The sequence below is a fragment of the Thunnus albacares genome, chromosome 9, assembly GCF_914725855.1.
Source record: "Thunnus albacares chromosome 9, fThuAlb1.1, whole genome shotgun sequence".
In the NCBI taxonomy this organism is placed as follows: Eukaryota; Metazoa; Chordata; class Actinopteri; order Scombriformes; family Scombridae; genus Thunnus; species Thunnus albacares.
Window position 1 is genome coordinate 30,865,712 of NC_058114.1, and position 14,550 is coordinate 30,880,261.

General features: G+C 39.1%; 1 protein-coding gene across 6 annotated transcripts in view; it reads right to left on the reverse strand.

Moving 5' to 3' along the window:
* The window catches only part of LOC122989583 (inactive N-acetylated-alpha-linked acidic dipeptidase-like protein 2), a 583,517-nt gene that overhangs the window by 78,366 nt on the left and 490,601 nt on the right, over positions 1-14,550 (reverse strand). Inside the window, exon 17 of one of the 6 annotated variants that reach the window (XM_044362565.1) lies at positions 12,035-12,233. The exons of the other annotated variants lie outside the window; for them this stretch is intronic. Within the exon in view, the coding sequence (XP_044218500.1) occupies positions 12,123-12,233 (111 nt within the window). The 3' untranslated portion in view covers positions 12,035-12,122. Of the gene's footprint in view, positions 1-12,034; positions 12,234-14,550 lie in introns of those variants that run through there. 6 annotated transcript variants of the gene reach the window in all.

The window sequence follows — 14,550 nt, forward strand, 5'->3', positions numbered from 1 at the left end:
TCTTCACATCCAACTTTTTAAAAGAAAATTATGGACAAAGAACAAATTTTCAACATAGTGCTTTAACACCTTGTATGACTTGACACACATATTTTTATATCATATCAAATTATATCATAGTGTTGCTTTCTTTTATATCAACACATAAAATTATTTTTTTTTCACACCAAGGGATAACTGTCACTGCAGCTCAATCTTTTATTTAATTTATGAAATATTACTTTCATCATATTTTTCCTCAATAGCTTTGTCTTTTTTATACACACTTAAAGCCAACTTTATCTTCATCTGGGCCTCCTCTGTTTACAGATTGTACTCAATCTTTGATGTTTAAGGCTTGTAATAAAGCAATCATTACTAAAGTAATCAGTGATTTTATGGTATATGCATACATTAATAAAGATTAAGATTTATAGGGTTTCTTTTTCCACTGGACATACCTGTTTTATGCTGTTCATCTTACTACACACTGTGTACAAAATAATTCATTAATGTTGCTGTCTTGAGAAAGAAATGAATGAAAAAGACTTTAAACTTTTATATCTTGTCACCACTGCAAGCCTCAACCCAATAATTGGCACTAGACTGAAGTCTGAAAATGACTACAAAGAGCTTTTCATTGTAACTGTTTAAGCTTCACAATGATGGGATATAATTGCTTTAGATATCAAAGAAAAATCAGATAATCATCAGTTTTCCAGAGACTTAGGCACAGTGAAGCTGCAGAAGTGAAAGTTTAACGAATTTGAGAAGTCATGTCTGCCATTTCCAGGATGTTTCTCTAATATGTGCATCACATAGACAGTGTGACTGGGACAGCGAACCACATACCTGTTAGGCTTTCAAGAAGTACCTCTTTCGAACCTGTCACAAATTTGTAGGTCTCCTGGTACTCTACAGGAGGTATTTGAGTGGCGAAACTGTCAGTAAGACTGATGGACTGCAAGACTTCAAGCATGGAGATAAAGGTCACGAGACATTTTTTCTAAGAGCTTGGCAATTCCACTTGTCTTGTACAATGATGACTGTGATACGATGAATCCACTAGGTTCAAAGGCAGACACAAACACCTACTTGGCATATACTTCACTAAACTCCAGATGATGTATGCAAAAGCATGCATTTCAAAAAACAGGCATCATTATTGGCTTGTAGACAACTACAACATAGACCTATCACCCATTAATTCCTTTCAAATTGGTCTTAAAAGGGATTAACATTCTAAATTATCTCAGTTGCTACTCCACAGCATCCTGTTTGAGGCATGATACATAACTGGATGATGTCAATGGCCACCCCACAAGCTTTAATTATGGTTTCTCCGATTCCCATAACAGACTTCTCACCATTTCAAACCAAGAACTCGGTAAACCTGATAATGACAGCATACCAGATGTCTGCCATTGATGCTTCATGACTTCATCTTGAATGGGAAAACCCAGCCTGGTACCACCACCAAATGGCATATGAATAACACAGCAATTTCTTAAGTCATTTCGCGTGTTATGACTATACATTTTTGCTTTTCACGTGTCATTTCATGTCATGTAGGTTGTAAATTCAGTTGCCAAAAATGACCTACAGTTACATTTGAGTGACAGGGGAAGTGACACATTTCAGATGACGTCAATATAATATGACTTTCCTTTCCATATAAGGTGATTTTGCCAGAAATATAGCAATGCTCAATGCTCAATATAGCGATGCTCATCAGTTTTGGCTGGTAGCAACCTGGCTAACTGTTAGCTCACCTATGTAAGCTAATGCTAGCTTACATAGGTGAGCTACCATGGTGGCAAAATGCTAATCTGAAAAGCAAATATGCATTTTAATATATTCATAATAAAAAAGCTGTAAGGCAAGGCGAGTTTATTTGTATAGCACATTTCAACAACAAGGCAATTCAAAGTGCTTTACATAGAGCCTAAAAGGCATCAAGAAAGCAACATAAGGCAATGTTAAAAGACATTAAAAATACAATTGAAAAGTGTTAAAAGGTGTGGTAGCAGACTAGAGTAAACTAAGAAGTAAATGTAAAAACTTTCATGTTAGACGTAGCACCTTGTAATTTGTGCATCTTTGCACAGCCTTCAACCTCCTTTTGTTTTATTTTTTTTAATTTTTCAGGCATCAGCAGCATGGCTCTCTGTGATGACATCACAAATGTTAACTGGCTGAGACAGTTGTTGTCCCAGGGCTATCAAACTAAATGTTTGTCTCAGGACAACAACCACTTGGCAAAATCAGGACGTGCCTATTTATATGCCATCCCACGAGATCACGTTGGAAAACCCCACTGGGAAATTCTTCCCACACAGTGTGAACTGATCTAATTAGCACCGCTACGTAAATTGTAGTCGACGTTTGTCGGACAGCTGTAGAAAAAAGTCTCTCTTCATCCAGCTACTACAGCTCTTAATGCTGTATGTTATATTGTGAAGTCAGATATTAGCTAGAATGGAGATCATAAGAAGCAGATATCCACCTCTGCAGCATGACACATTCCCTCTTCTGAAGTAGACAGAAAATTTGAAGACAAAACAAGTGGGTTAGAGCACTTCCTTGTTGTTAAAATGAATAAGATCTGTAGCTAGCTAGCTAATTAACACTGACTCCATTAGTACATCAAAAACTCCATCTGCAGCTGACTCTTAATGTCTCCAACTGACTTGTTAGAAAAAACAGTAAACATATGAAAAAAGGTCTTAAAATATGCACATCATGGCATAAGACTGAGGCCAAGGCCACATGTCCTATGCAGTCAGAATTAAGTACCAAAGCCACTAACAGCTTGCGTTAGCGCAGACAAACACATTTTAATGCTTTTGCTCTCGTGTTTTTGATTTCAGAAAGGTGGTAAAAACACCATAAGAAGATACTTTTTCTCTGTCCCATGTACACCACTTCAGTATGACAAGGAATCCAAAGCTTGACAGATCTTCTAAGCTATGATAGGACAATCATTGTTTAGGAGAGAGGTTTAGCACACAGTAAGTGATGTACTTGGCGATCAGCCACTTTTAAACATTTTAAGTTTTGGCACAAAATATTGTCTATCCGCAGCTACACACCACATATATCAACAGGCTACTGACATTGGTCAGGGTAAAATTAATGAAGAAAGGTTAAGTAGGTATCAGAGAACTTCAACTTGTATAAAGAATATGCCTCAGTTTGTTCTGCTCCTGAAGCATGCTCTCCTGGTACTCCGCTAACGCCAGTTTTCAGCTCAAGGAAATATGAAGCGGGGCCTCAGATGAGCAGGGCAGCAGCTTAATCATTAGGCCTGATGGATGAGGGCCCGAGCTGGGCAAGGAGGAGGAAGAGAGGGATGGAGGAGGAGGAGGAGCATTAGACAAGAGGGATGGTGAGAGATGGAGGGTAAGTGGGAGAGAAAGAGTGGTTGAGAGAGATTTACAGGAGACACGATGGAAGGAGAGCAACGGAGAGAAGGATGAACACAGGGAGACATGCAGACGGCCGCAGAGAAAGATCCGTCTAACAAATTACCTTCTCCTCCATTACAAAGGCTGTCAACCTGTACGCCTCTGTCAGCTTTCATACACACTCATGCCTGTCTCTGTCGCACACACTTACAAATACACACCACCTATAGACACAACCTCACACACATAACTAACCAATGCATACAGCTTGTACTTGCATCAGTGGTTTCTCAAAAGTGCACACGCACATACACGCAGAAACTCTACCTCCTGTTAACAGGTGATAAAGGAGCTTGTCATCGTGGCGATGCAGACCGCCGCTGTAGTAACGTCATAGCAACCCCAGAGTGTGTCAGACAGAAGTGACTGTAGCTGTCAGCTGCTCATGTTTTATAGTGGGCTGTTGTAAACTGGGCTGTTCAGATTTAATGTCTGGCTAGTTGGCTGATTGACTGACTGACTGACTCGAGCACTTCTTCACTGGCTGACTCACTAGCTGATTGTCTGACTGACTGGCACGGATATATTTTTCCTTTGTGTCTCTCCAGCCCCACAAACCTACATACAACTGTGCTGATATTTTGTGTGTGCATTAAACAATATGTCAAAAATTGTGACTAATTGTAATTCCTATTCATTGTGTGCACCCCATGTGAACTGATTTACGCAGATAAATAGCAATATGTTACCATGTAGTGTCTGATGGTGTCTGTCTAATATTGGCTAAGAAAACAAAATCACAAGTGACCAATGTAAACACACACCACCAGAAAGTACTACCTCTCTACCTATCTTGTATTTATGGTATTTCTCAGTTTTTATCTCAATAATCAAAATAGTTTCTACCCTTTAAATTTGTGTTTTGAGGCTTAATTCTGTATTTGCTGTAAAATGTGTTGAAGGAATAATTCCGTTTTATTTGAACCTCCAGCTCCGTTATAGAGATTCCAGCGATTCACAAAAAGACGCTTATCACACAAAACGGCGATCAGTGGGGCAAGCTGCTGAGACTCCTCCATCTTTCCAAATAAACATGATATGACATGAATTGCTTCAAAAGTTTGTTTCTGAGTCTGAATGAAAGGAAACACAGAAAATACACTTCCTGTACATGCCAAACTACTATGTTGAAAAAAGAAAAAGGCAGGTACAATCTGGAGGCTTCAGGGATTGCAGGACCGTTGTGGACATTTTGATCGTTTTATTGTCGATGACAAAGCTTGAAAACTGTTCTAACTGACAGGATCCAAGCTAATCAAAGTTGTCTGTGTCTATACTGGAAGTGTAGTGTGAGCAGCATGTTAGCATAGCAGCAGCATAGAGTACTCTGTTTGTGTGTGTACACTGGAGGTATTCAGACACAACACTGAGCATAGGTCACCTGCGTTTTGGAAGTTACACATGTAAAATAGAGAAAAAATCGACCTGAAGCATACAGGGCCTGTATAGCGCGAGTCAAACACGAGCCATTACACGGTCTTTTAGACAATTGTATGGATTAAAATAAATATCTGTTCCATCAGATAGACGACTGAAAAACACAGCTGACATGCTTTCTGTGTAGACATGGTGGAAGGAGATATGCCAACTTCTGCAGATGAGTTCTTCTGCAGACCAGGTGAACCACAGAATGCTTGATATGTGTATTTGACCTGTGTGTACGTGACCTTTTTACCAAGCCCTGCAACCAAAGCCTTTTTTATGAAGCCCAGACAATAAGTTCCAGACATTAAGGAAAAACCAACAATTTTGTGTGCATTAATAAATACTTTGTACTTTTCTACTTCTCAATTGGTCCTTTTGAAATATTTAATTTAAAATATTTAACTCGAACTGACATTTGAATATACATACAATGAAATGCAATGAGCATTGAACATACTGAAAGCTGTCATACAATGTCTGGACAACTCCGCTTGTATTTTTGGGTCTTGTGGCAGAGTGGATGTCAGTGTGAGTGGCAGCATGACATTAGTGCTGGCCCACAGAGAAGAAGTGGAGGCAGGTAGCACACCATCAAGTGGTATTAATTAAAAATGTTTTCCGTCTGCCTTTATTGCATATTCTATTTTTCAACTTTTTCATCAACTTTTTTTGGTGATTTTTCAGCTTTTTTCCCAATGTTCTATTCATATTTTGTTTTTGTTTTTTTGGAAATGGCGTATATAACAGCTGTGTTGCTTTCTGCTTACATGGCTGCAAGACGTCTCACATGGTTCCATTGTCAACTTGTTTTAATAACTGTATGCAGCATGCTGTATTTTCCTAGTTCTAAGTCCAACAGTAAAAAAAGCTTGTGCCCTCTCCTGCCTACTTTGCTTTTATATCTTACCAAACTAGTTGCCAGCACGTTTCTCTCCCGTGCCTTATTGTAACTGTATGCACTCTCTGCTGAGATCGTTAAATACTACAGACCCTCATACTAGACTCTACTTGACATTTCTCAACCTGGCTGCTGCTGTTACTGATATCAGCTTGTGTACATGCTGAGCTGCTGCCCATATGCCTAAGAATACCAAAGAGACTGCTTAGGAGCTTCAGGGTTCACCAGATCCTCTTCATGTATCAGAGTTAGACAGTAAACTTAGTGGTTGTTAGCCTGTGAACGCTGCACTTTTGCTGACAGACAACTTTTGGTGTGTGTTAACGTTAATAATTGTTTTGCATATTGATTTGAATCCAGTACATTTCATATTTCTGTTACTGTCATAATAACACATACATATGAGTTGGTATATTTTTGTTTGTTTATTGGAAAAATAATACTCTAGTACCATAAACACAACTATCACAGTAAGTAAAGTAACACTTAACAATTCAGCTTTATGCAGCGTACCACTTAACATTTTGGAAGGATAAGCAGAAATTGCTTTACTACCACTTAGTAAAAACACATTAGTATGTCCTGCACTCTCGTGGTCTGGAAGGTGTGACAGTCCTTAATACTCGAAAACTCGAAAAACTCAAAAGTTCGATATATTTAGAGGTCCGAACCTGAGTATACTAATGCAACACAGCACTCAAACTTCCTGGCACAAAATCACACACTCATCCTGTATTTGTGGGATTAGGATGCTGTATGTTCTACCCACAGCAAGAGGCACATCTCTCTGCAGTGGCAGAGGGTGAATAAAGGATAGATAATGAAAAAATAATTTTAACACAAGTGTTTTCAGTATTTTCAGCACTCAAGCATTTAAATGTGTTATTTAATAGATGGTAATGCAAGGTCATTTGCATTAGCTTTTTATAAATGGTTTATATTTATTTTATTAAAGCTAGAGTAGATTTTTGAAGCATGCTTAAAAGGTTTGATGTGGTCATTGGAAAGGACAAAATGTTTATACAAAAAGTTCATTAGTACAGAAACCCTGAACAGAATGTATTTTTGGGTTCCTTCAGAGCTAAGAGTTTTATACTGCAGATGCATTTCGTTCATTCATTTGATTTAGTTTGGTTTATTTGTCCATGTAAGAGCAGCTGAGCGAGACCTTATTTGAGACTGAACTTTTGTGATAAAGTTCAGAAACATCTTTGCAGTTTTATGCTAAGTGAACATGTCATCCAACTATCAAGAAACGCCATAGATGGTTGGTTCAGAACGTTTTAAACTGTAGGTTGAGGCACCAAGACAGCCATATTTTTTAATTTAAGTTACACATTGTTGTTTCAAACCATCTGTTAGTTAAAGCACTGAAGAGGTACCCATCTGTCTGTTTTGAGTGCTGTCAGAAAGGCTAAAGTCCAGAACTCTGAAGAGGCCCTGATGAGTCTTTGGATTTTAAGGTGGAACTGAAGAATGATAGTAAATGACTCAGAGGCACTGAATTTTTCATGACATCTTAACTAAACTGTCCTCAAAGCAGACCCAAAATAACTTTCCTCAAGGGAGTGGGCCAGTTTAATTACATGCCCCATACCTTCTCATTCTCCACACATTTAGTTCAAGTGCTTTGAGTTTGAAGTGGAAGTCCCACAGTATGTCTGTGAAAACTACTCACATTTGCAAGTGTGTGTGCCGGAAAATGGAAGACTACACACTTAAATCATGTACTATATATTTATTACTTAACTATGTATAGGGGTGTGTCTGAAAGTGTTAGCATTAATGTAGGCAAGGCAGTGTTTGGCACTATGTATATTTTCACTACAAGAGCCATAAGAGGGTAGACATACGGGACAGGGGAGAGGTACAATGCGAGACATTAAAAAAAGAGTAGATAAAGGGATGAAAGAAAGTGAGGTGGGGGGCAGAGACTGGGTGGTGGTAAGATGGATTGTGAGGTCTGTATTATGCAGGTGTCTGGTCATCCTTCAGTGAGTTCTGGCCCCCATAACAGGTGGCAGACCCACTTATGGTGGGTCCCTGCATGATAATAGTAGCAATACATTTTAATGATCCTGGATCCCCGGATGGCTGACTTTGTAACTGGGCTGAAAAAGGTTAAAAGAGTTAAGAGGGATTTAGACTTGTCTTATGAGATCACAGCATAGCTTTGGAGCCTGCTCACTTAGCCACTGTAGCCACGCTGTCAGCTATGCTGTGACTGATGTGCTCAAAAATGTAACTACACGTCCGGGCTACAGCATCCATGAGGATACGATGTGGAGACCATGAGGAGTGTGGCTGTTCAGTTATCTTCACCTTTTCAGTTACATCAATACCACTGTAAGGCTATAAATGTGGCAAGGTGGTCAAGTGGGTTGACAGTATTTATGCTGTAAGCTGTTCAGCCTCATTGTTACCCTTTCACTCATAGACTGAAGTGGTCATTACTAAAGCCCAGTAACTAACTGGTCAAGTGGTTAACACAGTGGTAGCTTTGAAGTATAAAGGCTGACAGAGTAGTTGCCCTGGGCTTTCTTCTTGAAATACATTTATAGATGTTGACCCTCTAAATTGTTTGTTCACAATTGACCCCTAGGAGACGTCTGAGGGGCCCCGGTGTCTCAGGAGGGCAGATCTTATCTCGAAAAAGCCCCTTAGGCCTTACAAGCAACAGCACAGAGATAAATCCAATCTATCAACACACAAGCCAAGGCTTTGATCTTTCTGGATGGAAAAGCCTGTTTCCCCTCCTCCTTTTTGCTCTGCTATAATCTCTATTTGCTGCTCTAATGTTCCCCTTTTCCTGAAAATGTATGGAAGAAGCAGTGGGCAAGGCTGGGAAGTAATTGCATTAAACAAATCAGCTTCACAAGAAAGGTATTACAATAGTGATATTAATATTAAAAGCAATTTGGTGTAATTGATAGCAAAACTGTAGTTTGCAAACCATCATATTTGCATCCCCATAACATTAAATGCTTCAAAATGTCTGGTGGTAGTCTGCCCATTACATTGAAATCCATGGGTTTGGGTTTGGTGGAAAATGTAACTAAAAACACTCCAAACTTCACTTCACAGTGTGTAAAGTAGTGAGGAGGAGCTTGGGTTACTAGGTCAGGTCTTGGTTTCTAGGAACCAAGTGGAACTCCACTGTAGAGGTGAGTGAGTACACCATTATCTGTATCTGCTCAACCAACTAAATTATCTGTATCCATATACGTATTTGGAATGGACAGGGCTTTAACCCGAACTGGGCACGGTCTAAAAGGAAGTTGGAATTTTAAGCCGGAAATGGATATGGGTTGATGAGAAATTGCTACATTTATCATTTATTTAAAAAAATATTTACACAAAAACCTCAGAATTGAGCTTTAGAGCAATGTTTTTTTTAAGTCAAGAGTAAGAGAACTATAGAACATGTTTTTTTAAAAACTTGAATGAATAAACTTCAGTGAATCTATGAACACAACACATGTAGTATTAGAAAGTGTAACAGAATTGACATTTTTAAATGAAGAGGTGTGCCAGTCAGTCACATCTGACAATTATTATAAAATAGAAAGAAAATATTTCCTTCAAACCATACAAACCAATAAGGCAAGTAGCAATGAAATACATGTCACCAAAAACCAGCATTGCAAAAACAAATAAACCACAACTCAATTCAGTTTTCAATAGGTGTATTATATCAAGCAAGCAAAGCAATATTGGTGTGTGTGTGAGTTTATACATGTGAAAGACTCTTCATAGCAGTCTCAGAGTTCAATCCACTCGGTTAAGAGTCCATTTTGTTTTCTCCATGACTCCAAAACAGTTCAGTTCAATCCAGTTCACGACCACAAAAAGAAAGATAACTTAAAAGTCTGCTCTGGCTTTTACCACAGATGCCCACAAAACAAATAAAACCAGGAATCAAAATTAAAATAGCAGCATCTATATTTGCAGTTCAGTAATAGTGATTATTTACAATATATACTCCGGGTACCCATGGCACCACTGATCAGTCAGTCAGTAGTCAGTCAGGTTTGTAGTGTCGGCCTTAGCTCTGCCAAGACCGGCAACTCCTGGAGAAACTCCACCTGGGATATACAAACATTCACCAAATGATTCCTCCTGTTGACACAGACTCCAGACACAAAGCTTATGTTTTACCACGAGTTGGCTACAATGATGCAGACTTTACAGTGCAATCTGATGCCGAAGGTAAAGCTGGTGTATCTCTCCTACACTAACCAAAAACACTGGCGGCTCTGAGACATACTTATAGATTTTCTGGAGGTTAGTGTCACACTGTGCGGGTTTTTTGGAGGGTTTTGATGGAATTATTGGAAGATAGTGGGTGTTAACTGTGGGAAACATGAATGAACTCTTGACAGGTGGGCGGTGATGTAATTCTGATGGCTGGTCGGTCCAGAAGTATGAAGTAAAATGCATGAGTAACCTGTGTAAAAGCAGTGAGAGTCACATGCTGTTAATCCCTGTGGACAGAGTGACTGTGACGATGGCAAGATTGTGTTGTGTGGCACAGCAGCAGTGAACTCTGTATAGGCTCTGTGTAGGGGAGAGGTCTGTATGTGGCTGGCCTATCACGGAACAATGTGACACACACTCAGCTCAGTTGATTTTACTCAGTTGATAGTCATGCTCATAAAAAGAACATTATCCATACTGGATACTAATTTGATACTAATTTAAACTGAGTATTTCGGATCAATCCTACTCCACCGCAGATCCTTCATACAATGTGTTAAGTTGGACATAATGACTCCAAACTATTGTGGCTTAGAAGCTACTGTAGCTACCTTTCTACAAGAACTTAAACTGTATTGGTGTTAAGTTTATCTGTCTATAGATTTGTAAAACTATTCCTTAAGGGACAATTTCAAGTCTGCATCTGTTTATCTTGTATTTTAACACTATCAGTTTCATCATTAAACAGTATGGATGGAATTCTATAAAGATGACGACATTCTCTTCATAACAACACCTTGCCCATCACTTCAAATATTACAGGGTGATTTTCAAGCCTTACAACTAGCTCTCATGATTGTTAACTGGTATTTAATGTGGAAAAGACCAACACATATTATATACTTGCACGCATGCCATTCATGCTTAAAACAGAGACGAGAAATTGATTTTACTCATCCTCTTTATAACAATGCACAACTTTATTTGCCATTTTATCCCACTCCCTTTGGTTCAATTATTTATCCCTATGATTCACCATTCAACTTCCCTCCAGTTTATACCAATCAATTGCTCTTTAGGAAGGATCTGGGGCATTTAGTCTCCATCACATCATCTATTTTTGAGGGCTTATCTGCTATTTGTCATTCTCCCTCTATGTGTCTGTTAACTCTGTTATCATCTACCCTTCCTTTCTCCCTGTCTCTTTTTCTTTCTGTTTTGTCTCCCTTAACACTTCATTTTGTGTTTCCCTCAAAGGCAAGGACATGGAATCAATTTCAATGATACTAGTAAATTGCTTGTAAATATAGTCCGAATGTCTTGGGATGGGGAAATTCCTTTTGAAAATGAATGTCCTGAGGCAGGATACGTCTTTCATCCTCAAGTATTTTGTCCTTGAGACTGTTCTACTTCACTGATTGCCTGCTCATATGTTTTGGTGGCAAATTTCTTCATTTTTGTTTTGAAAACATCAATGACATCATTAAGGATCTTTCTGGCCATGAGCTTAACATGCTCCATGTGAGGAACTAAAGCCACCATCAAGGTAAAGGCATCAGTCTGCTTCAAACAAAGTGCTTGTCAGATTACAAAACAGTATCCAAAACTCTCCCTTCACACCCTTTAAGTTGCAATAGGCAGGGCTTAATCTCATAAATTTGGTAACAACCCAACAAGCATGGCTGCACCACACTGTGTTTGCATGGTGTGCAGAGGTGAGAAAGTATGCAAGATTATAACTTCTCTCTCAAGCTCTTCTTAAATTTTTCATACAGGCAACACTATGAATGCCTTTGAGGAGAGACAGCTCAAAAGTGTGTGCCATTATTCCCACTGGTAAGATTCCTCACATCTCGCCCCTCTTTATGAAGGAAGGCTTTTCACTCTACCTTGGAGTGTGGCTATTCAGAACAGCTATTAACACTTTTGCCTTTTAGTAGTACTGACACCTTAAGAAAGGACATGACCTTGTACATCTGAATCTTGATGGAGTTGAATTACAAAGAAGGTCATTTGTCACTGCCTTGCAAGTATTCTCATCTGGTACCTCTACAGTATTGTTTATTGGTGTCTTTCAAACTTACAATGTTACACAAGGTAAAAGGTTTAGACAACCAAAGCTTCTTGGTTACAGTTGGGAAAGATCATGGTCACAGTTAAAAGAACCCAGCCTTGATGGTTTGTAGGGACATTATACGTACTACCACAATAGGTCCTTGTCTGGAAGGACCTCTTGTACTCAGTATGAACAGGAACAGGAGGAATACCTACAGCAAGAAAAAACATTTTCAGTGTTCAAATGGGCACCTGCCTATTGTTTTAGAACAGACTTGAAAATTGTGAAACTACTGTATCATTTAAGTTTTTGAACAAACAACCAATGCTGTATTTTTTCTGGTAAGGGCACTTTCAATTGGTAACAAAGGAAAATGCTATTTTGATATTATTTTGCAGTGACTAAGCCAACAACAGTAAAGAGGAGTGCTATTGCTCTCTGACGTTCGCCTCATCAATGCCAGGGTCACCATGCCAAGCCATAGGAGACCAATTCATACACAATGTCATGCTTAAAAAATTTGCTACACAGAGAAAACTGCCCACTGAGACAGTGAGAGAGGCCAAGGGAACTTGGGAGAGGAGAAAGAACAAGAGGAGAGAGAGAGACGCCTGCTGTTGCCACCTGTCACCCTGAACCCTCCCAACCAAGCTGTGTCCAAAACCACACTTGACAAATGAGTACAGGGACACAGAGCATAGGCACAGTGCCTGAGCTACAACACAAACAATGCACATACACCATTCCACAGAGAGAAACGGGTGGATGTGGGGTAGTGTGTGTGTGTGTGTGTGTGTGTGTGTGTGTGTGTAAGGGGGGGTGGAGAGTATAGAGTGAGTCTGAGAAAGACTGAGGCTATATAGTTGGAAGAGAATATTAACTAAAACAACAACATAGTACAAAGCCCTTTTCCATGTCATGTAACACTTAATTCATTTTCAAATTGTATCAAAAATTGTGATACCAGGCAGGCCACCACGCTGCAGAGCCTGCACTTCTGGCCACACCCCAATCAGTGATGTCTGATTGGACTGTGACCAGGAAGACACACTTGACAGGTAACGGACAACAACTGCTGTGACATCATTGATTGAGGTGTGGCCTGTAATCCTTTAAGGTGCAGTGAGACCAGAATTGGCCAGGAAATATGTACTTGCACAATAGTATAAGTGGTATAGAGTCCCAATAACCTATAAAAGGCAATAAAAGGTTATCAGATAAGTCAAAGTTATAACTAAACACATTAATAAATAACATGATTGTCATTACACTGCTCTCTGTGGTTTGATACTTATAACCTTAAAAGTGACAGAAATTTGTTCCCCATTCATTTCACTAAGGAGTCAATTCAAATTTGCTTCCATACATGAATTGATCCTGCTGTTTTCAACCTGATTTAACTTTAACCTGTGAAATCTTCACAGGTTGAAGTTCTTTGGAAAAAGGTTCTTTGGAAAATGTTTCTTTATACATTTCACTTTGATTATTTAACCATTTTTCTTTTCTGTGATTCAGGATTTTGTCTTCAAGAGCCTGGTTTTCCTGCTTTATTTTGCTTTGTTGTATCCTGTCATTATGTATTATTTGCTGGTACAATGCACCAGTCACACAACGGGGATCATCACGTTCTTTATAATTGTTTTTGCTAGACAACTTCAGTGATTGAAACCAGAATGATGTCAGGAGCTTCACTGAGGTAAAAAGAAATTATGTCATGACAGACTGTAGGATTTTCAGACTTGGAACTATGCATTTTTAGAAAACTATGCTGTATGTTTTAAATTGGTTTAATTTGTCAGGCATATTCTGAAGGTTCATTTGGCTTGTCTATTTTTCCCTTATAAGTTGACATAAATTTATAAGGTAAATATCTAGAAAAAATATGAGTAAGTCAAACAGGAAAATGAAATGAAAGCTTTTATTATATTTACAACTACAATGAGTCTACACATACATAGTACAGTGCAGGAAGATATGTGCGAAGGTGTGTGTTTTGTTTCTCTTCATGTGTCCTCTCCAGATTGATTCTTCATTAATAAGTGGTGAAAACACACACACACACGCACAAACCACATAAGATGTCACACAGGCTTTCTGCCTTTTTTTACCCCCCTCCCCATCTTAATATTTAACATCTATCTACTAAAGCAAGGAATCTCTGTCTGTGTGTCTGTGTGTCCTTTGCGAATCTCTTGAACCGTTCATTGGACTCCACACTTAGTGGGTGCACTGCTGGGGAAAAAAGGGAGTGCCGTGTCGAATTTGGTGCAATTTGGAAGCACGGCATGATAAATATTAATAAATTTCAACTCTGAATAAACAAGACATAAGACGCTTCTCTCTGCAGCATGGGGCAGGGCTTCTGGGCTCTACTACTGCATGTCATGACCAGAGCTGTACAACCCTGCCATGAGAAAAAGGAGGGGACGGCATCTCTCCTTGTTTGATAACGTTAAAAGTTAGGCCTTGTTGTGGGTTTCCTGACTCATTTTAAAAAAGACAAGAAAAAGAGAGAGGGGGAGAGCACG